We start from the raw sequence: 27111 nt of genomic DNA, 5'->3' as shown, positions 1-27111 counted from the left end.
CTCGAGCTGTATAAAGAAAAAAATCTATAATAGATACACAAAAGATAGAAAAGAATCAAAGTTACTACCAAAAAAAATCATCAAATTGGAATGGACAACAATGACAGACAATAAAACTGCAAAACAGACAGAAAACAATAAACAAATGACAATCGTTAATCTTCACCTACTAAAAATGAATTTAAAACTAAATGGATTAGGGGCACCTGGGTGGCTCAGTGGGTTAAAGCCTCTGCCTTCAGCTCAGGTCATGATCTTGGGGTGCTGGGATCAAGCCCTGCATCAGGCTCTCTGCTCAGCAGGGAGCCTGCTTCCTCCTCTCTCTCTCTCTGCCTGCCTCTCTGTCTACTTGTGATCTCTATCAAGTAAATTTTAAAAATTAAAAAAAAAAAACTAAATGGATTAAATTCCCCAATCAAAGGGCATAGACTAGCTAAATGGATTAGCCTCAGGGCACACCTGGAGCTAGCCCTTCCACTCTGTATCCACAGACAAGTGGCCCAAACGCTATCGTCAACACCTAATACAGTGTGTATGCCTGGGCATGAAGGTGCAGCTATGGTAGTGTATGCCAAAAACCAGTGACATGACAGCTGCTAGTGAGCCCATAATTGGACTTGGCTTTTGCTGCTTGCTCTGGCCTCTATCACTGTAAGTGTGTATCCAACCAGCCCTTACCCCTACACAGGCACCTGGAATAGGCCTTTATAGCCAAGTGTGTGCACTCAGTCACCTCCAGCCACTAACACTGTCTGTCCCTAGTCTCTAGGCACTGAACCTGGAGATGTTCCTGAGGATTCTAATAGCCCCAGCAGCCACTGAGGACTGTCTGACCACAAGACGTCCATGCCATGAACCCTAGTGGCCTAAGCCAAGGAGACATTACACCCCATGGACCAAGTGCCATCAACACATGCCCAAACAGGGTACACTGCACCACTAGACCCCAGATCACCACTTACTCCAGAATGCCCCCTCCCATAGATGAAAGTCTTCCTTTACCAAAGTCAATCCATAAAGTCTGGAAGAGGTGACTGCTTCTTCAAATAAGTAGATAACTACACACAGCTATAGGGATCATGAAGAAGCATAGAAACATGATGTCACCAAAAGGATACAGTAAACCTCCAGCAAATAGCTTCACACAAATGGAGATCCAGGAATTGTCTGATAAATAATTCAAAATAATTGTTCTAAAAATGCTGAGAGAGCTACAAGATAATGTAATACAGATAAACAGTGTAATAAAATCAAAAAACAATACAAGAACAAAATGAGAGGTTCAACAAATAGAAAATATAAAAAGAACCAAACACAAATTGTGGAACTAAATAATCCAATAACTAAACTGAAGAATTCAGTAGAATAGTTCAACAGTATAACTGATCAAGCAAGCAGAATCAGTAAGCTAGAAGACAGATCAATTGAAATTATCCAATTAGAGAAACTAATGGAAAAAGAATGCAAGGTTATAAAGAAAGCCTATGTGATGTATAGGACACCCTTGAGAGAAATAATGTATGCATCATTGGAGTCCCAGAAAGAAAAGAGAGGGAGAAAGGAGTAGAAGTCTTACTTATATAATGACTGAGAACATCTCAAACCTGGGGAGAGAACTGAACATATAAGTTTATGAAGTTAACAGATCACCTCAAAAATTCAATCCAAAATGGTCTTCTCCACGACACATAATAATAATGAGACATTGTAATAAAACTATCTAAAATCAACAAGAAGAGAAGTGGTTAAAAGAAAAATATTGTCTCTCATAAAAGAGAATCCCTCCTACCCCAGAAAGCTGTCAGTAGATTTCTTAGCAGAGATCTTGCAAGTCAGGAGACAATAGGATGATATAATCAAAGTTCTGAAAGAAAGAAACTGGTAACCAAAAATACTTTACCCAGCAAATTTGTCCTTCAGAAATTAAGGTGAGATAAAGACTTTTGCTAGTAAACAAAAGCTAAGGGAATTGATCAACACTAAATCTGCCTTAGAAAAAATGCCAAAAGGAGATAATCACGCTGAAATGAGAAAACCTAATCAGTAACATGAACACAAATGAAAGTATACAACACATCTGCAAAGGCAAGGACATAGTAAAATTCATAATATTCAAACTGTAACACAGTTATGTGTTAACTCTAGTATAAAAGTTAAAGGAGAAAAGTATTAAAATAGCAATAGCTACAGTAATTTCTTAGTGGATACACACTACAAAAGATGTTATTTTGACATCAAAACATAACAGGAGGGGAGACTTGGGAAGGGTTTTGAAATTGATCAAACATTACTATTTTGGCATAAAAAATAAGCTGTGATACATATATTTTATGTAAGTTTTACAGTAACCATAAACAAAAACCTGCAGTAGATTCACAAATAATAAAGAGAAGGGAATCAAAGCATACTACTATGAAAAATCACAAATTCAAAAAGGAAGGCAGAAAGAGAAATAGGAAAATAACAATTAAAAAGTTGGAATTAGTAGGTCCTTGCCTATCCATAATCACTCTAAATGCAAAGGAAATGAATTTCCTAATCAAAGAACAAATTTGCTTCCTGAATAGGCAGAAAAATAAGACCCAAGTATATGCTGCCCACAAGAGAATCACTTCAGCTATAAGGACACACATAAGCAAATGTAAAGGAATGGAAAAAGATTTTCCATGCAAGTGGAAAACTAGCAAGCAGGGATAGCTATATATCAGACAAAATGGACTATAGGTCAAAATGGCAACAAGAGGGGTAAAAAAGATCATTATATAATAAGGCAGTCAATTCATCAAGAATATATGACAATTATAAATATATATCCACTCTACACTGGTGTACTTAAATATCATTAAGTACTAATAAAACTGAAGGAGGAAATAGACAACAATACAATAATACTAGGGGACTTAAATATTCCACTTCCTACAAAGGATAGATATTCAGACAGAAAATCAACAAGGAAAAGCTGGACTAGGACCAGACTTTGGACCAAATGGATATAACAGACACATACAGAATATTCCATTTAGCAGCAGCAGAACACACATTCTTCTCAAGTGTGCATGGAACACTCTCTAGGACAGATCATATGATAAGCCATAAAACAAGTCTTAGTAAACTTAAGATGGAAATCATACAAAGTAATGTTTACAACAACAACAATATGGAACTGAAAATTAATAATTGAAGGAAATCTGGAAAACTCACCAATATGTGGAAATTAGAGAACATGCTCTGAAACAACCAGTGGGTCAAAGAGGAAATCAAACATAAATCAAAAACTATACTGAAATTAATGAAAATGGAAGGACAACATATCAAAATCTATGGGATTCTGCAAAGCAGTTCTAAGAGGGAAGTTTATAGCAATAAACACCTCCATATAAGAAAAGAGGTGTAAAATAAACAACCCAACTCTATACCTCAAAGAAAAAGAACAAAAAAGCCACCAGATTAGCAGATGGAAAAAAAATAACAAAGAGCAGACCAGAAATGAATTAAATAGGGATGAGAAAAACAATAAAAAGATTAACAAAATAAGAGCTGGTTTCTTGAAAAGACATACAAATTTGACAAATATCCAACTAGACTAAGAAAAAAAGAAGATTCAAAAAAATAAAAAGAAAAGAAGATTCAAATAAATAACCACAAATTAAGGAAGAGACATTATAACTGATAACATAAACACGCAAAGGGTCATAAGCAACTATTATGAACAATTATATGTTGACAAATTAGGAGAACCTAGAAAAATTAGATAAATTCCTAGAAACATAACCAACTAATACTAATCATGAAAAACTAGAAAATTAGAACAGACCAATTTTGAGTAATGAGATAAAATCAGTAATCGTAAATTTCCCAACACAGAAGAGGCAAACCAGATAGTCTCCCTGGTGAATTATACCAAACACTTAAAGAATAATTAATGTTAATCATTCTCAAACTCCTCCAAAAAACTGAAGAGATCATTTCCAAATTCATCCTATAAGGCCAGCTTTATCTTGATACCAAAGTCAAATGAGAATACTATAAGAAGAGAAAACTAAAGACCAACATCTCTAACGAATACAGATGTAAAAATTCTCAACAAAATATTGCTAAACTAAATTCAACGAGCATTAAAAGAATAAAACACCATTATCAAATGGTATTTATCTCTGGAATGCAAGGATAGTTCAATATATGTAAATCACTAACTGTGATATACCACTTAAATAGAATGAAAGATAAAAGATCATAAGATTCTCTCAATAAAAACAGAAAAAGCATTTGACAAAATACAACATGCTTTCATGATAAAAATAATCAGCAAATTGAGTATAGAAGGAACACACCTTAACAGAATAAAGTCCACATATAATAAACCCACAGCCAATATCAAACTTAATTGGGAAAAGCTGAAAGCTTTTCCTCTAAGATGAGGAATAAGACAAAGATGCTCATTCACACCACTCCTACTCAACATAGTACCAGAAATTTTAATGAGAGCTGTCAGGGTAATAAAATAAAAGGCATCCAAATTGGAAAGGAAGAAGTGAAATGGTCTTGTAGAAAATATAATCTCATATAGAGAGACTCCTAAAGACCTAACCAAAAAGGTGTGTTATAACTATTAAATTCAGTAACTCTGTAGGGTACAAAATCAACATACAGAAATCATTTGAATTTCTATACACTAACAACAAAGCAGCTGAAAAAGAAATAACTGTATTCTCACTAGCATCAAAATCAATAAAAACACTTCAGAATAAATTTAAATGAAGTGAGAAATCTGTACCCTGAAAATGACAAAACTTTCATGAAAAAAATCTAAGACACAAAAGAAAAGATATCTTGGGTTCCTAGATTAGAAGAATTAATAGGTTAAAATGTCAATACTACCAATACCATCTGTAGTTTCAAAGCAATCTATACCAAAATTCCAATGGCATTTTTTCAGAAATAGAAAAAATTACTAAAATTTATGTGGAACCACAGAAACTTTGAAAAGCCAAAGCAATCCCGAGGAAAAAAAACAAAACTAGAGGTACACAATTCCTGATTTCAATTATACTCCAAAGCTGTAATAATTATAACAGTATGCTACCATTGTAAGAAGAGCAGACCAATGGAACAGAATGGAGAACCTAGACCAAATCCCATGTATATGCTCAAAAAAATACTTGATGAGGGAGCCAAAAATACTCAATGGGGAAAAAAGAACCTGTTCTATAAATGACGTTGGGAAAACAGGATATTCTCATGTAAAAGAATTAAAGTAAACCTATAGTTTATACAATTCATAAAAATTAACTTGAAATAGATTAACAACTTAAAGAATGAACACCATAAAAACCCTAGAAGATGACATAGGGAAAAACTATTGACATTGACATTGTTGTTGGCACTGACTTTTTAGATATGACACCAAACCACATGCAGCAAAAGCAAGAAGTAATAATGGGACTTCATCAAACTAAAAGGCTCTTGCATAGCAAAAGAAATTAAAAAATGATGACAATCTACAGAATGGAAGTGAATATCTGCAAATCACTTATCTGGTAAATGTCCAAAATATACAAAGAACTCATAAAACTCAGTAACAAGGGCACCTGAGTGGCTCAGTGGGTTAAAGCCTCTGCCTTCGGCTCAGGTCATGATCCCAGGGTCTTGGGATTGAGTCCTGCATCAGGCTCTCTGCTCAGCAGGGAGCCTGCTTCTCTCCGTCTCTCTCTGCCTGCCTCTCTGCCTACTTGTGATCTCCATCTGTCAAATAAATAAATAAAATCATAAAAAAAAAAACTCAGTAACAAAAATCCAAACAATCTAGGAGGAGGAGTCAAGATGGCGGAGAAGTAGCAGGCTGAGACTACTTCAGGTAGCCGGAGATCAGCTAAATAGCTTATCTAAAGATTGCAAACACCTACAAATCCAATGGGAGATTGAAGAGAAGAAGAAAAGCAATTCTAGAAAGAGAAAATCAACCACTTTCTGAAAGGTAGGACTGGTGGAGAAGTGAATCCAAAGCGACAGGAAGATAGACTGCTGGGGGAGGGGCCAGCTCCCGGCGAGCGGCGGAGCAACGGAGCACAAAATCAGGACTTTTAAAAGTCTGTTCCGCTGAGGGACATCGCTCCAGAGGCTTAACTGGGGTGAAGCCCAGACGGGGTCAGCGCGGCCTCAGGTCCCGCAGGGTCACAGAAGGATCGGGGGTGTCTGAGTGTCACAGAGCTTACCGGTATTAGAACAGGGAAGCCGGCTACAGAGACAGAGCCGAGGAGTAAGCTCTAAGCTTGGGGTTGCCTTGAACCGGTCACAGGCTCGGTCAGCTCGGAGCGCAACCGGAGGCCAGGGTGACAGGAGTAATTGGGCGCTGTTCTCTGAGGGCGCACTGAAGAGTGGGGCCCCGGGCTCTCGGCTCCTCCGGGCCGGAGACCAGGAGGCCGCCACCTTCATTCCTGTCTTCCAGAACTCTACAGAAAGCGCTCAGGGAACAAAAGCTCCCGAAAGCAAACCCAGCAAACCCGAGTGGATTACTCAGCCTGGCCCCGGGTAAGGGCGGTGCAACTCCGCCTGGGGCAAAGATGCTTGAGAATCACTACAACAGGCCCCTCCCCCAGAAGATCAACAAGACACCCAGGCAGGACCAAGTTCACCTACCAAGGAGTGCAGTTTCAATACCAAGGAGAGCGGCGGAATTCCAGAGGAGAAGAAAGCAAAGCACGGAACTCATGGCTTTCTCCCCATGATTCTTTAGCCTTGCAGTTAATTTAATTTTTTTTTTCTTTTTCAATTTTCTTTTTCTCTTCTTCTGCTAAATTTTTTTAACTTTTACCGTTTTCTTTTTTAACGTTTTTTTAAATAGTTATCTAATATATATATATTATTTTCCTTTTTATATTTTTTCTTTATCGGCTTTCTTTTTTTAATAGTTTCTTTTTTTTTTTTCTTTCTGAACCCCTTTTTATCCACTTTCTCCCCCCCTCACAATTTGGGATCTCTTCTGATTTGGCTAAAGCATATTTTCCTGGGGTTGTTGCCACACTTTTAGTATTTTACTTGCTCCTTCATATACTCTTATCTGGCGGAAATGACAAGGCGGAAAAATTCACAACAAAAAAAAGAACAAGAAGCAGTACCAAAGGCTAGGGACCTAATCAATACAGACATTGGTAATATGTCAGATATAGAGTCCAGAATGACGATTCTCAAGATTCTAGCCAGGCTCGAAAAAGGCATGGAAGATATTAAAGCAACCCTCTTGGGAGATATAAAAGCCCTTTCTGGAGAAATAAAAGAACTAAAATCGAACCAAGTAGAAATCAAAAAGCTATTAATGAGGTGCAATCAAAAAACGGAGGCTCTCACTGCTAGGATAAATGAGGCAGAAGAAAGAATTAGCGATATAGAAGACCAAATGACAGAGAATAAAGAAGCTGAGCTAAAGAGGGACAAACAGCTACTGGACCACGAGGGGAGAATTTGAGAGAGATAAGTAACACCATAAGACAAAACAACATTAGAATAATTGGGATTCCAGAAGAAGAGGAAACAGAGAGGGGAGCAGAAGGTATGTCAGAGAGAATTATAGGAGAGAATTTCCCCAATATGGCAAAGGGAACAAGCATCAAAATCCAGGAGGTTCAGAGAACCCCCCTCAAAATCAATAAGAATAGGTCCACACTCTGTCACCTACTAGTAAAATGTACAAGTCTTAGTGACAAAGAAAAGATCCTGAAAGCAGCCCGGGAAAAGAAGTCTGTAAAGTACAATGGTAAAAATATTAGATTGGCAGCAGACTTATCCATAGAGACCTGGCAGGCCAGAAAGAGCTGGCATGATATATTCAGAGTACTAAATGAAAAAAACATGCAGCCAAGAATACTATATCCAGCTAGGCTATCATTGAAAATAGAAGGAGAGATTAAAAGCTTCCAGGACAAACAAAAACTGAAAGAATTTGCAAATACCTAACCAGCTCTACAGGAAATATTGAAAGGGGTCCTCTAAGCAAAGAGAGATCCTAAAAGTAGTAGATCAGAAAGGAACAGAGACAATATACAATAACAGTCACCTTACAGGCAATACAATGGCACTAAATTCATATCTCTCAATACTTACCCTGAATGTTAATGGGCTAAATGCCCCAATCAAAAGACAAAGGGTATCAGAATGAATAAAAAAACAAACCCATCTATATGTTGCCTACAAGAAACTCATCTTAAACCCGAAGACACCTCCAGGTTTAAAGTGAGGGGGTGGAAAAGAATTTACCATGCTAATGGACATCAGAGGAAAGCAGGAGTGGCAATCCTTATATCAGATCAATTAGATTTTAAGCCAAAGACTATAATAAGAGATGAGGAAGGACACTATATCATACTCAAAGGAACTGTCCAACAAGAAGATCTAACAATTTTAAATATCTATGCCCCTAACGTGGGAGCAGCCAACCTATATAAACCAATTAATAACAAAATCAAGAAACACATCGACAAGAATACAACAATAGTAGGGGATTTTAACACTCCCCTCACTGAAATGGACAGATCACCCAAGCAAAAGATCAACAAGGAAATAAAGGCCTTCAATGACACACTGGACCAGATGGACATCACAGATATATTCAGAACATTTCATCCCAAGCAACAGAATACACATTCTTCTCTAGTGCACATGGAACATTCTCCAGAATAGATCACATTCTTGGTCCTAAATCAAGTCTCAACCGGTATCAAAAGATTGGGATCATTCCCTGCATATTTTCAGACCACAATGCTCTAAAGCTAGAACTCAATCACAAGAGGAAATTTGGAAAGAACCCAAATACATGGAGACTAAACAGCATCCTTCTAAAGAATGAATGGGTCAACCAGGAAATTAAAGAAGAATTGAAAAATTTATGGAAACAAATGATAATGAAAACACAACGGTTCAGAATCTGTGGGACACGACAAAGGCAGTCCTGAGAGGAAAATATATAGCGGTACAAGCCTTTCTCAAGAAACAAGAAAGGTCTCAGGTACACAACCTAACCCTATACCTAAAGGAGCTGGAGAAAGAACAAGAAAGAAACCCTAAACCCAGCAGGAGAAGAGAAATCATAAAGATCAGAGAAGAAATCAATGAAATGGAAACCAAAAAAACCATAGAACAAATCAACGAAACTAGGAGCTGGTTCTTTGAAATAATTAATAAGATTGATAAACCCCTGGCCAGACTTCTCAAAAAGAAAAGAGAAAGGACCCGAATAAATAAAATCATGAATGAAAGAGAAGAGATCACAACGAACACCAAAGAAATACAGACAATTATAAGAACATACTATGAGCAACTCTACACCAACAAATTTGACAATCTGGAAGAAATGGATGCATTCCTAGAGACATATAAACTACCACAACTGAACCAAGAAGAAATGGAAAGCCTGAACAGACCCATAACCAGTAAGTAGATTGAAACAGTCATCAAAAATCTCCAAACAAACAAAAGCCCAGGGCCAGATGGCTTCCCGGGGGAATTCTACCAAACATTTAAAGAAGAACTAATTCCTATTCTCCTGAAACTGTTCCAAAAATAGAAATAGAAGGAAAACTTCCAAACTCATTTTATGAGGCCAGCATCACCTTGATCCCAAAACCAGACAAGGATCCCATCAAAAAGAGAACTACAGACCAATATCCTTGATGAACACAGATGCAAAAATTCTCGCCAAAATACTAGCCAATAGGATTCAACAGTACATTAAAAGGATTATTCACCACGACCAAGTGGGATTTATTCCAGGGCTGCACGGTTGGCTCAACATCCGCAAATCAATCAGTGTGATACAACACATTAATAAAAGAAAGAACAAGAACCATATGATACTCTCCATAGATGCTGAAAAAGCATTTGACAAAGTACAGCATCCCTTCCTGATCAAAACTCTTCAAAGTGTAGGATAGAGGGCACATACCTCAATATTATCAAAGCCATCTATGAAAAACCCACCGCAAATATCATTCTCAATGGAGAAAAACTGAAAGCTTTTCCGCTAAGGTCAGGAACACGGCGGGGATGTCCGTTATCACCACTGCTATTCAACATAGTACTAGAAGTCCTAGCCTCAGCAATCAGACAACAAAAGGAAATTAAAGGCATCCAAATTGGCAAAGAAGAAGTCGAACTATCACTCTTTGCAGATGATATGACACTATATGTGGAAAACCCAAAAGACTCCACTCCAAAACTGCTAGAACTTGTACAGGAATTCAGTAAAGTGTCAGGATATAAAATCAATGCACAGAAATCAGTTGCATTTCTTTACACCAACAACAAGACAGAAGAAAGAGAAATTAAGGAGTCCATCCCATTTACAATTGCACCCAAAACTATAAGATACCTAGGAATAAACCTAACCAAAGAGACTAAGAATCTATACACAGAAAACTATAAAGTACTCATGAAAGATATTGAGGAAGACACAAAGAAATGGAAAAATATTCCATGCTCCTGGATTGGAAGAATAAATATTGTGAAAATGTTCTATGCTACCTAAAGCAATCTACACATTTAATGCAATTCCTATCAAAGTACCATCCATTTTTTTCAAAGAAATGGAACAAATAATCCTAAAATTTATATGGAACCAGAAAAGACCTCGAATAGCCAAAGGAATATTGAAAAAGAAAGCCAAAGTTGGTGGCATCACAATTCCGGACTTCAAGCTCTATTACGAAGCTGTCATCATCAAGACAGCATGGTACTGGCACAAAACCAGACACATAGATCAATGGAACAGAATAGAGAGCCAGAAATAGACCCTCAACTCTATGGTCAACTCATCTTCGACAAAGCAGGAAAGAATGTCCAATGGAACAAAGACAGCCTCTTCAATAATGGTGTTGGGAAATTGGACAGCCACATGCAGAAAAATTGGATCATTTCCTTACACCACACATGAAAATAGACTCAAAATGGATGAAGGATCTCAATGTGAGAAAGGAATCCATCAAAATCCTCGAGGAGAACACAGGCAGCAACCTCTTCGACGTCAGCCGCAAGCAACATCTTCCTAGGAACATCACCAAAGGCAAGGGAAGCAAGGGCAAAAATGAACTTTTGGGATTTTATCACGATCAAAAGCTTTTGCACAGCAAAGGAAACAGTGAACAAAACCAAAAGACAACTGACAGAATGGGAGAAGATATTTGCAAATGACATATCAGATAAAGGGCTAGTGTCCAAAATCTATAAAGAACTTAGCAAACTCAACACCCAAAGAACAAATAATCCAATCAAGAAATGGGCAGAGGACATGAACAGACATTTCTGCAAAGAAGACATCCAGATGGCCAACAGACACATGAAAAGTGCTCCATATCACTCGGCAACAGGGAAATACAATCAAAACCACCATGAGATATCACCTCACACCAGTCAGAATGGCTAAAATTAACAAGTCAGGAAATGACAGATGCTGGCGAGGATGCGGAGAAAGGGGAACCCTCCTACACTGTTGGTGGGAATGCAAGCTGGTGCAACCACTCTGGAAAACAGCATGGAGGTTCCTCAAAATGTTGAAATAGAACTACCCTATGACCCAACAATTGCACTGCTGGGTATTTACCCTAAAGATACAAACGTAGTGATCCGAAGGGGCACGTGCACCCAAATGTTTGTAGCAGCAATGTCTACAATAGCCAAACTATGGAAAGAACCTAGATGTCCATCAACAGACGAATGGATAAAGAAGATGTGGTATAGATACACAATGGAATACTATGCAGCCATCAAAAGAAATGAAATCTTGCCATTTGCGACGACGTGGATGGAACTAGAGGGTATCATGCTTAGCGAAATAAGTCAATCGGAGAAAGACAACTATCATATGATCTCCCTGATATGAGGGAGAGGAGATGCAACATGGGGGTTAAGGGGGGTAGGAGAAGAATATATGAAACAAGATGGGATTGGGAGGGAGACAAACCATAAGTGACTCTTAATCTCACAAAACAAACTGAGGATTGATGGGGGGAGGGGGGTTGGGAGGGGGGGTGGGTTTATGGATATTGGGGAGGGTATGTGCTATGGTGAGTGCTGTGAAGTGTGTAAACCTGGCTATTCACAGACCTGTACCCTGGGGATAAAAATATATGTTTATAAAAAAATAAAATTTAAAAAAAAATCCAAACAATCTGATTTAGGAATGAGCAAAGGAAGAGAATAGACTATTTTCAAAGACATAAATATAGACAAAGGTACATGAAAATATGTTTAATATATCACTAATACCGAAGAAATGCAAACCAAAACCACAATAATTCCTTACATCTATTAGAATGGCTTTCATCAAAAACTGAAAAAATAACAAATAGTGGCGAAAATATGGGGAAAATGAAACACTTATGCACTGTTGGTGGAAATGTAAATTGGCACAGCCAATACCCATATGAATAGCAGTATGAAGTTCCCTTTAAAAGTTAAAAGTAGAACTACTATATGATCCAGCAATCCCATTTCTAATCCACTTCATATCCACAGGAAATGAATACAAGATCTTGAATAGAAATCTGCATCCTCATGTTTGTATCATTTTTCACAACAGGCAAGATACAGAAACAGTGTCTGTCAATGAACAGATTGGTAAAGAAAATGTAGTATTTATATAAAGTAACATTTTATTCGGTCATGAGGAAGAAGGAAATCCTTCCATTTACGCCAACATGGATAAACTTGTGGGCATTGCGTTAAGTGAAATAAGTTAGACAAGGAAAGACAAATGTTCTATAGCATTGCTTTAAAAAAAAGAAAAAAAGAAAACAAAACAAAAACTGAACTCAAGTAAACAAAGCATACATAGCCTGTGATTTCCAAGGCTGGTAGGTGGGGGAAAGGGAGAGATGTTTGTCAAAGGGTACCAATTTCTAGTTACAAGATGATTTAAGTTCTGGGATTCTAAGGTACAACATGATGATTATACTTAATAATACTGTATTACATACCTGAAATTTACTAGGAGAAAAGATTTTAAATACTCTCACCACGAAAAGAAATGTTAATTATAGCACACGATGGAGGTGTTAGCTAACAATATGGTGGTAATCATTGTGCATTGTGCAATATATAACCATACAAAATCATGTTATATACCTTAAAATGACACAATGTTATAGGTCAATTACATCTCAATAAAGCTGCAGAAGGTGGTAAGGGTCAAGATGAACATAAACTTAAGACCTAAAACTGTTAAATTACAAGAAAATAGGGGGAAAGCTCTTGAATATTGGTCTGAGAAGTAATATATTAGATATGCCATGAGAGAACAGACAACAAAAACAAAAATAGACAAGTGGGAATGCATCAAACTTAAAGACTTCCTTTAAAAAATATATATATATATATACGTATATATATATATATATATACGTATATATATATATATATATATATTTATTTATTTTTAGAGAGAAAGAGGGAGAGCAAGGGAAGAGGAGGGCCAGAAGGAGAGAATCTTTCAAGCCCACTCCCCACTGAGCAGGGAGCTGGACCCAAGACTCATGAGACCCTGACCTAAGCTAAAACCAAGAGTCAGACACTCAGCCAACTGAGCCACCCAGGGGCCCCCAAACTAAAAAAAAAACTTAATAAAGGAAACAATCAACAGAGTGAAAATGAGACCTATCTGCTAACCACGCATCTGATAAGGGGTTAATCTACAAAATATGTAATAACTCATACAACTCAAGAGCAAAAACAAATAATGAGATTTTAAAAACCAAAAGACCTGAATAGACATTTCTCAAAAGAAGATATACAAATGACCATCAGATTTATGAAAAGGTGTTCAGCATCACTAATCATGAGAAAAATGTAAATCAAAACCACAACTTACACCTTTTAGGATAGCTATTATCCCAAAAAGATAAAAAATAACAAGTGCTAGCAAGGATGTAGAGAAAGGGAAACGTACACTGTTGCGGGGAATGAGATTGGCACACTCATTATGGAAAACTGTATATAGACTCCTCAAAAATTAAAAATGAACTATGTTATGATTAAGCAATTTCATTTCTTGGTATATATATGTAACTAATATGTTAACTACCATGATTGTGGCAATTATTTCACAAAATATCAAAACAATTCATTTATCTTAAATATGTATTTTTGTCAGTTATACCTTAATAAAGTTTGAAAAATAAAAACATAGATGTTAAATAGAATAAAGAATTTAAATATAAACATTGGAGTGCATATGGCCCTTCTTTTCATGACATCTGTATCTTTGGGGTAAATACCCAGTAGTGCTGGGTCATAGGGTAGCTCACAATGAATCATGGAACACTACATCAAAACTAATTGATTTACTGTATGGTGACTAACAGAACACAATAAAAAATTTAAATATATATTTAAATATATAGATAGAATTAACTTACACATACATACATATGTATTAATTATAATTTTATATATTATAATTATATATGTGTACATATGCACATTGTTAATAAGTATATTTTAATGTAATGTGCACATTATATACAATTATATATTATATACACATATATACAATTATATAATTATATATATATATAATTGTCTTGGTAATGTTAATAAAAATACAAAGTACAACTAAGTAGATTTTACAAAACAATATTAGCCTTTTCCAAATGTGATCTCACAACGTGCATTTGTATCCTGGCAGCCTCCATCATAACACAGATATCTGTTTCTACATAAACGTCCATTCCTTTATAGTTACATCATATGGACATTCTGGTGACCCTCCATCACAAAATTCAGCAACATCTACATTCATGATGTCTTGCTTCCCTACATTGAACACCTCGTCTTTCAATCTAATAGAAATTAAAATATAAAAATAAAGCATTACACTTAAGATTGTTCTATTTTCTCAGTATTTATTTCAAATTGTTCTATTTCAAAATTAATCCTATTTATAGTTAATGATGTATTATTCATTAATGTCTATTAGTACCTTCTTTGTATAAAGCATTATGCTTATCATATTGAAAAAATTGTATGTTACCAGCTACAACAGGAAATAAGCATATGCACATGGAAAAGTATAACATAAATATGATGCGATGATTGCCAAAGTTCTGTTTGCATTTCAGTGCAAGGGAGGAAAAATCACTTTTAGCTTGAGATAATTATTTCTTGGGTGAAAACAATGTAATTCAGACAATTTCTAAATAAAATATACTTATTCAAAGCATAGTTTGTAAGTACGGAATATTTGTAATTCTATGACAAATGTGACACATAAATAACAGAATAAACAGAGGAAAACCAAAGGGTAAAGAGGCAGTTCTTAGAGAAGAAACTCAATCATAACTGTTCTCCTGAGTTATCCTGTAGTTAATTAACACTTTCATATACAGAATCTGAAAATGTACATAAACCATCTTAAAGGGACATCTATCTCATACATCTTAATTGATGATTCCCAGGTGACAATAAAAAGATCACAGACGTAAGAATGTAACCACATGATAAGATTCTAGAAAAAAATAACAAAATTGCATTAGTCAAGGATAGTCAAGAACACAGAACCCATGGTAGGTAGTTCAATAGAGGGATCGTCATATGACAAATCTGTTACAAATATATTGCAGGAGCTGAAAAGGAAAACAGGAAAAGAGTCAACATCTTCAACATATAAACTAGTATGTGATCTTTCAATTAAATGATCTTTAAATAAATAATAAGTTTATAGTTTGAACTTTGTGCTAACATAGCATTTAGGAAGTGCTATTCTAGTAAGTTTCATTATTTATACATTTATGGGAGATTGTTGTGTCTTTCAATTACATACTACAGGTACCTACCACAACCAGTAACAATATTTTTATTTCTAAAAATATAAATAATGGATAGAATAAATAAAAAGTCCCTTTTAAGGGAGATCTTCTGTATTAAAAATTGTACAATAGCTCTCAACCAAGGCTTAAGAACAACAGCATAAAGTTAGGTAGAATAATCGCATAAGAAGAAAACCTGAACATCCAAGTAATCTTCACAAAATCAGAAATCTGATTGTGAATTTAGTATATTTTTCTTTACCTGAAATTTCACTTATTTTTTTGTTTTAACTTAAATTCCAGCTTCTTAACATACAGTATAATATTAGTTTCAAAGTTCATTTATTTTTATTTACAGCTATAGGTCTAAGTGATTTAAAGTATTAAGACATGATTCATTACATACTTGGAAGATATTAATAAACTTAAATCTTACTTGACAGTCCCTGCAGCATAATCCTGCAGCACACTGTGATCCTGGTTTCAGCATACAAGTGCGAGGATTACAACAGCTAGCAGGTCCACATTGCTATGAATTAATGGAATGCACAAGTAAAAGTACATCATGATAATAATATAAACTTTGGCAAGAACTATATTTACTGGGCTTATTTTTTGAGTTTTAGGGAAAAATATTAATGCTGTCAATATTTATAGTTCTGTATCTTTAAACAATTAGAATACTAAAGTAAGACTTTCACTTCAAATCAAAACAGAGCAACCAGTACCAAGAAACTCTTACCCAACTAGAAAACTAGGAAAAATATATGAAACAACTTTTTTTTCCCCAGAAATTAGAGATAGTGAGAGAGAACAGAATGGTGGTTAATAAGTGTCCTGGAGGGTGGGGGAAAAGGGGAGATACTGTTCAAAAGGTACAAATTTTCAGGGTGCTGGGTGGCTCAGTGGGTTAAGGCCTCTGCCTTTGGCTCAGGTTGTGATCCCCAGGTCCTGGGATCAAGCCCCGCTTTGGGCTCTCTGCTTGGCCAAGAGCCCGCTTCCCCTTCTCTCTCTGCCTGCTTCTCTGCCTACTTGTGATCTCTGTCTGCCAAGTGAATAAATAAAATCTTTTTTTAAAAAAAGGTACAGGGCGCCTGGGTGGCTCAGTGGGTTAAGCCGCTGCCTTCAGCTCAGGTCATGATCTCAGCGTCCTGAGATCAAGTCCCGCATCGGGCTCTCTGCTCAGCAGGGAGCCTGCTTCCCTCTCTCTCTCTCTCTCTCTGCCTGCCTCTCTGTCTACTTGTGATCTCTCTCTGACAAGTAAATAAATAAAATCTTTTAAAAAAATAAAAATAAAATAAAATAAATAAAATTTAAAAAGGTACAAATTTTCATTTAAGAATGAATTAGTTTTCAGGATCCACTGTAAAACATGATGACTACAGTTAACAGTACTGTATCATACAGTTGAAATTTGCTAAGAGAATAGATAAAGTATCCTCACCACATACAAAAAAAAAAAAAAGGAACTTGTGAAGGATAGGTTAATTAGTTTGATTGTAGTAATCATTTCAGAAGTTATACATATATCAAAATATTATGTCGAACACTTTAAAAATAAAATTTGTATTTGTCAGTCATACTTCAGTAATGCTGGAGGTGGGGAAAGGTATATAGAGTTTATGCCTACTGCAAAGTCAGAATGTCCCCAAAATTTCCCTCACTACTTACACCAAACACAAGTTCAATGGATTTCCAAAACAACTCTAAAGTAATCTACTAGAAGGACTCACAGAACTCACTGAAAGCTGTTATATTCATAGTTATGGTTTATTATATGGAAATGATGCAAATTAAAATTAGCCAAGAGAAAAAGCAACCCAGGAAAGGCTCATACTGCCTTCAACCCAGGAATTACATAGATAATACTCTCCCAAAATTGATGTATGAAATTCCTGACTTATGCTATGTGGCCAGTATTACTCTAATACCAAACCCAGAGACATTACAAAAAAGGAAATTACAGACCAATATCTCTCATAATCATTCAAACACCAATTTATTCATCATATTGACAGGCTGAAGAAGAAAAACCATATGACCATAACAACTGATGTAGAAAAAGAACTTGACAAAATCCAATACTCACTTAATGAATCATACAAAATATTAGCAAATTAGGAGTAAAGGGAAACTTCCTAAATTTAATAGTGAACATATAGAGAAAAACCTACAGCTAATATCATATATATGATGAGAAACTCTAAGTTGTTCCCCTGAGATCAGGAACAAGACAAGGAAAGTCTTCACAACTCCTTTCAACATCTTACTGTAAGTTCTAGTTAATGCAGTAAGACAAGAAAATGAAATTAAAAATATATAGGTTGAGAAAGAAGGAAAAAAAAAAAACTTGTTTCTTCCATAGATTCCATGACTGACTATGTAACGAAAATCCCAAATGACTGACCAAAAACAATAAATAAATAAATTAATTAATTAAAATCTCCTGGACTAATAATTTACTATAGCAAGATTGCTGGATACAAAGTTAATATACAAAAGTCAATTCTTGGGGCACCTGGGTGTTTTAGTTGGTCAAGTGTCTACCTTCAGTTCAGGTCATGATCCCGGGGTTCTAGAATCAAGTCCCGCATCAGGCTACCTGCTCAGCAGGGAGTCTGCTTCTCCCTCTCCTTCTGCAGCTCCCCCCTGCTTGTGCTCATGCTCACATACTCTTTGTCAAATAAATAAAATCTTAAAAAAAAAAAAAGTCAATTGTTTCCCTATATATTGACAATGAAAAATGGGAATTTGAATTAAAAAACATGATGCCATTTATATTAGCATCAAAATATGAAGTATTTGGGAATAATTCTAACAAACTATTATAGAATCTGTATGAGAAAAACTATAAAACTATGATGAAAGAAATCAAAGAAGGCATAAATAAATGGAGAGATATTCCATGTTCATGGACAGGAAGTCTCAACAGCGTTAAGATGTCAGTTCTTCCCAATTTTATCTAGAGATTTAACACAATTTCAATAAAAATCCCAGCAAGTTATTTTGTTGATATTGACAAACACAATCTAAAGTTTATAAGGAGATAAAAAAAAAAAGCAGAATAGTCACATAATACTGAAGAGAAGGAAAGAAGAAGAAGAAAAAGGAGGTGGAGAAGGAAAAAATGAGGAAGAAAACCGAAAAACTGACAACACCCAACTTCAAAATTACTATGAACTATAATGACAGTTGGTATTCACAAAAGAATAAACAAAGAGACCACTGGAACAAATAAAAACCCCAGAAACAGACCAACACAGATAATAAATCTTTACCAATGGAGTAAATACAGCTCAATGGAGAATGGATAGTCTTTCCAATAAATGGTGCAGGAAAAACTGGATATTCACATAGAAAATAACGATTAGATGCTGACTCTAACTTTCACAAAAAATAACTCAAAATGGATCATAAATTAAATGTAAAATGTAAGGCTATAAAACTTCTAAGAGGGTAGATTTAAGAGTAGATCTTATGTGAAGTGCTCTTCCACAATAAAAATAATAAATAAATAGGAATAATAATAATCTTAAATAAATTCTTTCAGAAAGTACTGAGCTCAGAATTGCCTTGATGCTTAAACCAGAAAATATTCTGAGACAAGAAAAAAATGCAGACCACAATCCCCTTGTGAAGATAAGTCCCGTCAACCCAAACAAAATATAAGCAAATTAAATCTACCACTATATATACAGAACAATGTAAGTGAAGCTAATGTTAGAATGCTCGGTTGGGTTAGCATTCAAAAACCAATCAATGAAATGCACTATATTAATTAATTAATTTTTAAAAGGAGAAAACTCATTTGAATCAGCTCAATAGACACAAAAATAAGACATTGGACAAAATTCAACACTAATTCCTGATTTGAGACTCTCAGCTAACCAGAAATAGAAAGGAACTTCCTCAACATGCTAATGGTATCTGTTTACCAAAAAAATTTTATCTAACATTATATCTAATGGTGAAAGTCAGAAAGCTTCCTCCGCCAATAAAAACAAAGCAAAGACTATTCTCAGCATTTCTAATTGACACTAGATCCAAGGTGAATTCACAAAAGTCAACTGTATTTTCTATACTAGCAATGAATAATTCTTAAATAAAATTTTAAAACAATGCTATAGAAACAAATTATAGAAAAACTAAATGAATTAAAGAAGAGCTAAATAACTGGAGATACACACCATGTACATTGATTGGCAGACTCAATTTTAATTTAAAAAAAAAGTAATTCTCCCAGAACTGATGTATGAATACCACACAATTCCAATAAAGTCTCTATATTCACATGCTGATTCTCCAATTTATATGGAAATACAAAGGTCTCACAATAATAAAACTATCCTAGAAAAAAGGAACAAAGTTAGGTGATTTACATTACCTGTTTTCAAGATTTACTGTGAAAATACATGAATTAAAATAGCATAGAAGTGGCATAAAGTATGGTTACATAAATAAACAGAAAAGAATCCAGGGATAGACACACATGTATAGTAATTTACTTTCATAAGAATGCTAAAGTATTACAATGTTTAAATATAGTCATCTTAACAAATAAGAAATATTTGATACTCAAATGGAGCCTAATGAACCTCAAAAACACTACCCAAACACAAAAATGCACCCAAAATGAATCAAAGACCACTGTGAGTGATAATCGTAAAACTTCTCAAAGAAAACATAGGAGAAAATATTCATGACCTTGAGTAGGCAAAGATTTCTTAGGACATAAAATGTTATGACCATAGAAGAAAAAAATGATAAATTGGTCTTCATAAAAAATAAAAAATGCCTGTTATTCAAAGATGTTGTTAAACAACCAAGAAGGGTATATACATAGACTGGAAATAAATATTTGTAATATACATGTCTGACAAAGAACTAGTATCCAGCCTATAGGAAAAAAACTCTTACAAATCAATAATAAAAAAACAAACAATTTAATGGTTATTTAAGGACATGAGAACATGTTCAACATCATTATACTCAAAGAAAACACAAACCAAAACCACTGTAATGGTTAAAATTTAAAGGGCCGCAACATTACATTTTGGTGATGATGTGGAGGAAATTAAGTTTCATATGTTGCTGATAAGATTGTAAAATAATATAACAATTTGGAAAATAGTTTGCCAGTTTCTCATGAACATATATGATACAGCAATTCTACTTTTAGGAATTTGGAATAATGGCCCCTACTGTTAACAACTCAAATATCCATTAGCAGGTAAATGAAAAAACAGATCGTGTTATACTTAAACAACAAAGTATTACACAAAATAAAAAGGAAGAAACTATTGTGACATAAAGTGACGTTGAATGAATCTCAAAACACAGTACTGAAAGGAAGAAGCCAGGGCCACCTGGCTGGTTCAGTCAGAAGAGTATGTGACTCTTCATCTCAGGGTCATAAATTTGAGCCCCCCGTTGGGTATAGAGATGACTCAAATAAACAAATAAATAAACTGAAAGAAGAAAGGCTATATGAGGCATCATTCTATTCACATGACTTTCTAGATCAGGCAAACTGACAATCAGATGTTTCCTGAACAGGTATCACAATCTCAGATTTCAAGATATAGTACAAAGCTACAGTAATCAAAGCAGTATGGTACTGACACAAAACCAGACACTCAAATCAATGAAACAGAATACAGAGTTCAGAACTAAAGTCACACTTATACGGGCCACTGATCTACAACAAAAGAGGCAAGAATATACAATATGGAAAAGACAGTCTCTTCAACATATGGTGTTAGGAAAGTTGGAGAGCTACATGCAGAAGAATAAAATGACAACTTTCTTACACCATACACAAAAATAATCTTGAAGTAGATTAAGAAACTACATGTGAGACCAACCTGAAACTGTAAAACTACTAGAAGAAAACACAGCTGGTAATTTCTTTGACATAAGCATAGAAACATTTTTCTAGATATGTCTTCTCTGACAAGGGAAACAAAAGCAAAATTAAACTACTGGGACTGCACTGAAATAAAAGGCTTCTGCTTAGCTAAGGAAACCATCAGTGAAACAACAGGGCAACCTACTGAATGGGATAAGATATTTGCAAAATTATATATCCAATAAGCGGTTAATATCCAAAATATATAAAGAACTGTTATAGCTCAACACCAAAAAAAAAAAAAATCCAATTAAAAAATGGACAGAGGACCTAAATAGACACTTCTCCAAAGAAAACATACAGATGGCCAACAGACACATGAAAAGACTCAACATCACTCATGATCAGGGAAATGCAAATCAAAACCATAATGAGATATCATGTTACACCTGTCAGATGGTTAAAATTAAAAACACAAGATAACAAGTTGGTGAAAATGTGGGGAAAAATAACATGCATTGTTTGACAATGCAAATTGTTGAAGCCATTGTAGAAAACAGTACAGAGTTTCCTCAAAAAAATTAAAAATAGAAACATCAAACAAACCCATAATTCTACTTCAGGTACTTACTAATTCAAAAAAAAAAAAAAAACACCACTATGTTTATACTTGAATTGTTTATAACAGCCAAGATATGGAAGCAACTCAAGTGTCTTATGATAGATGAATGGACAAAGAAGATGTGGGAGATATATCTGTATCTATATCTATAAATTTAATGGTAGACAGATAGATACAATGACATATTACTCATCCATAAAGAAAAAAATAAAATACTGCCATTTGTGACAACATAGATGGACCTAGAGGATATAATGCTAAATGAAATAAGTCAGTCAGAGAAAGATCAATACCATATGATTTCACTTAAATGTGGAATTTAAGAAACAAATCAACAACAACAATAAAAAGACAAAAAAATAGAGAAAAATGGTGGTTGCTAGAGGGGAATGGGCAGGGGAATAGTGAAAACAGATAAAGAGGATTAAGAGTACACTTATTATGAAGAGCACCAAGAAAAGCACAGAATTGTTGAATCATTATACTGTGCACCAGTTTCAGGTATACCAGTTTCAGGTATACCTTAACACTGTATGTTAATTATATTTTAAAAGAAATTAAGAGAAAAAGAAATTAAGAAAGAGAGAGAGAAAAAGAAAGAGGAAGGGAAACAGAATTAAGAGGGAGGACTTGATCTACCCAATGGCAAAACGTGGGTGGCTCAGTGGGTTAAAGCCTCTCCCTTCGGCTCAGGTCATGATCCCAGGGTCCTGGGATCAAGCTCTGCATCAGGCTCTCTGTTCAGCAGGGAGCCTGCTTCCTCCTCTCTCTCTGCCTGCCTCTCTGCCTACTTGTGATCTCTGTCTGTCAAATAAATAAATAAAATCTTTTAAAAAAATAAAATAAAAGTGTGGTATGGATACAAGCATATTTAGACCCATTTACGTATCACACCTAATATCACTTCCATCTATCTTGTAATCATGAAATGTGAATAGCTGCAGTATGGCTGCAAATACTGAATTGTCTTAAAGTACTACAAACCTGGACCTTTGCATCCACTATATTTTCAGAGCTTCCTTACCAAGTGTATAATTAAAAATCACCTATGTTCATGCCTGTAATATTAATAGCCTTACCTTACCATATTACTGATCCATTGTGGAAATAATACCTAAAGGATACTTGGTGGAGGGCTCGGACATGTTAATCTTCAATAAAACATTATAACCTATCCAGAGGTTAAGCACAGGTATGGAAAGATCTTAGATATTTAGTTTAGAACACAAAAGTTCATTCTAGCTGCCTATTTTTCCCATCAGCAATAAATTTTAGGAGTACATTTCTACTTGTTCAAAATCCTTCAACCTAATCATATAGTATATTCTGGATGTATTTCAAACTTAATTTCACTTACTGTGAATATTCTGCATAGTACTCAGTCATATTGAGATACATAACATTTATGACAAAGACATGAGCCTTAAACAATTAATTTATTAATCAACTTTCCTATTTATCAGACTTACTTCCTCAGTACCACAGTCACACGCTTCACCTATCTCCACTCTGCCGTTGCCGCAGAGTGCTACCGCACTTTTTCGCATTCGTGGCTTGTTCTGAAGACATTTGGCACCCATATTTGAAATGAAATTTCAAAGGCACTCAAACTGCAACTGCTAAACATCTTCACACCACTTGATCGCCTAGAGGTGAATCCATATAATGTCATTGGCAGCACACTTCCAAAACACAACTCTACATATATAAATTACTTTCAAAATGTTAAATTGAATAGGTAATGATAAATGTTTTATAACAAGTGCTTAGACTAGGTCAAAAATTATTCCTGGGTAGATCATGTGATTTTTATTTACTGGGATACATATCCTTATTCAAATAAAATTAAGTACAATTTAATAGTAAAAATAAACAAGCCAATTAGAAATGGGCACAGACTTGAATAGATTATCAAAAAATACATATAAATGGCCCAACAGGAACAATGAAAGGGTGCTCAATATCACTAGTCATCAGGGAATTTCAATCAAAACCACAGTAAGATATCACCACACACCTGTAAGATGGCTATTAGCATTTAAAAAGATCGATTTGAAAAAAAATTAAATTAAAAGATCAGATTTGGCGAGGATATGGAGAAATTGACATCCTTGGTGCACTGTTGGTGGGAATGTAACTTGGGGCAGTCACTGTGGAAAACAGGTAGAGAAGTTCTTCACAACATTAAAATAGAACTACCATATGATCCCACAATCCCACTTCTGGTATACTATAAACTAACTGAAACCAGGATCTTCAGTGAGATATCTGCACCTCCCACGGTTCATTGCAGCATTATTCACAATAGCAAAGAGGACGCACCTAAATTCCATTGACAATCAATGGATTAAAAAATGCATATACATGCATATATATGTATATACACCCATATGCAACAACATGGATGAACCATGAGGACATTATTCTAAGTGAAGTAAGCCAGTAACAGAAGAAAAACACTGTATGATCTCACATATATATATTTCAAGTAGTTAAACTCATGGATGCAGAGTTGGTACCATGTATATGGTGGTTGTCAGAGGCTAAGAGGAGGTGGAAATGGGGAGTTATTCATGGGTAAAAGTTTCAGTTATTCAATATGAGTACACTTTAGAAACCTGCTGTATGACAAGTACCTATAATTAACAATACTGTATTGCACATTTAAAATTTTAAAAAAGAATTCCTGTTAAGCATTCCTACCACAATAAAAAAATTAAAAACAGATTATTTTATATACATTATTATATTAATTTTGAGTTTCTGGGCATGACTGTATATAAATTCTTGTACAAAAAGAAAAATACTTATACATGTAAATGATGTCTCTTGCCCAGGAATGAAGAAAAACCTGTATCCATTTATGTCAATTCCTGGATGTATATCAAGAATTCTTCAAACTTCTCTTCTACTCCCTCAGTCCTTCCCCTATTATAAAATTAAGAATCAAACTCTTTGAAAGTTTGAATCTTTTCTGTTTTAATGTTTTTTTTCATTATTTATTCACAGGTTGTAGCACATATATGATAGATGATTCATTAAGTAGTAAGTTGTTTGAGGCAGGAACTTTATCATCTTTATTATTGGTATTACTTATCACAAGTACAGTACTTAGCAAACACAGAATCAATTGTCTATTGATTTTTTATAATAACAAAAAACTGAATAGATTATACTGTGCTTGATTCTGATCTTTCTCACAGATTTCGGAGAAATTTTATATTAATCAAAATTTTATGTCATTATGTCCACATACCACTAATAAAGATAGCTTCAGAGAGTATTTCCATAAGATGAGTCACTTTCAATATGTAGTAAAACTCTATCAGATAAGGAGAAAACTGACATTTATTGAGTACCTATTATTAGCTAGATATTTTAAATACTTGAATATTTAATACACACTACATATCAGGGAGTCTGGTTTTGTCACAACATTCTATAGAATTAACTAAAGTAGAAAGTTAGACAGTTAGAAAAAGCTAAAAACCTCACAAAACTCAGTTTGTAAATTAGCAGGATCAGCATTCACACACAGCTGTTTAAGATTCAATTCAGGTACATTTTTACCCTCAAATTCATCTTTGAACATTACATAATAAAATATTTACTATTAATATGAATAGTTTTTACTATAAATCATAATTTTGATAATAGTATCACTAAAATTGAAAAGTGAGGAAAATTTTAATTGAAAACTATATAATATTTTGGCTCTGGAAACTACTTTAGGTCTATTATATATAATCTTAAGTTATTCACCTTTTTGCTCCCCAAAACAGCAGTTCTTAAGAATGTGTTCCCAAAGATTACTTGTAATCAACTGTACAGAATTTTTTCTATTAATTTTGTTGAGATTTTACATTTTGAATTCTAATGCTATGTTAGTTTTGTTTCCAAATTTTTTATAAAAGCTTACTGAAACTATGATATAACTAGCCTAAGCTCTAGGTTCAGAGACAAAGAAATTGAGTGATAGAAAAAAGTAACGGTACTTTCCCTTTGGAAATGGAAAATGCTCTCTACCATTTTTTTGAGGTGAAGGCTAGCACTTGACAGCATTTTGAAAAAAGAAAAATTTATCTTCCCCACTACCCCATTTTCCTTTCAAGGCCTTTCTCTCTTCTACATTTTTTCCCCTAAATTCCTGTTCTCATTGCTCATGTTTTCCCTACTCCTCAAATAAGAGGTAACAGCACAGCGATAAATAACTTAGATGTAACTTTATTACTTACATACTCACAAATAATGGATAAAATACAATGTAGCTATCATGATCTCATTTTTCAGAAGAGAAAACTAAGAGTTAGAAAATATAACAAACAAGTGAAAGATTCTAAAGCCCATGTTCCCCTCAATGTATTCCATTCTGAAAAATGATATCTCCTCTTCTTCAATCAAACTTCCATATTTTAATGAAATTGGTCTTAGCAAGGAATGAAAAGAAAGCAATATTCATAAAACAATTCAATCTCACTGAATAACTGATAATGCCATGTTCCTTCTAAATATTTTTGCCTTGTAAAATGACGGAACCAGACAGGAGAGCAAACCTTGCCAGGAGTTTTCTCTAGGTTTCTACATTCATAGCTCTTGCCATTTTCCATGCTCCTTTCTTCTTTTCACCTTTGAATTCATTTGTGTGTGCAGACTATCCTAAATGTGAGAGTTTAAGATACAAGCAACCCACATTTAAAAAGCGGATGTAAATTAAAACATCCAAATAATATGCCAGTAGGATCACTGAATTATAAGAATTAAGTCTGTTCAAATGCATGCTAATGTTCTCTTGCTTTGTGATTCAACTTAATTCTAATATATTTACTGTCTTGTATATGAAGTCATTGTGGAGT

The 27111-nt window shown here is 34.6% G+C and overlaps 1 protein-coding gene across 1 annotated transcript in view; it reads right to left on the bottom strand.

Annotated features, from left to right (window-relative positions):
- Nucleotides 1-27111, bottom strand: part of ADAM32 (ADAM metallopeptidase domain 32) — a 184102-nt gene that overhangs the window by 64023 nt on the left and 92968 nt on the right. Inside the window, 6 exon segments of the mRNA XM_047717148.1 lie at nt 14625-14715; nt 14717-14773; nt 14775-14822; nt 16225-16317; nt 23728-23855; nt 23858-23904. Of these exon segments, the coding sequence (XP_047573104.1) occupies nt 14625-14715; nt 14717-14773; nt 14775-14822; nt 16225-16317; nt 23728-23855; nt 23858-23904 (464 nt within the window).

The sequence above is a fragment of the Lutra lutra genome, chromosome 2 (genome assembly GCF_902655055.1).
Source record: "Lutra lutra chromosome 2, mLutLut1.2, whole genome shotgun sequence".
NCBI classification, from domain to species: Eukaryota; Metazoa; Chordata; class Mammalia; order Carnivora; family Mustelidae; genus Lutra; species Lutra lutra.
This window is presented reverse-complemented; position numbering and strand designations above follow the sequence as displayed.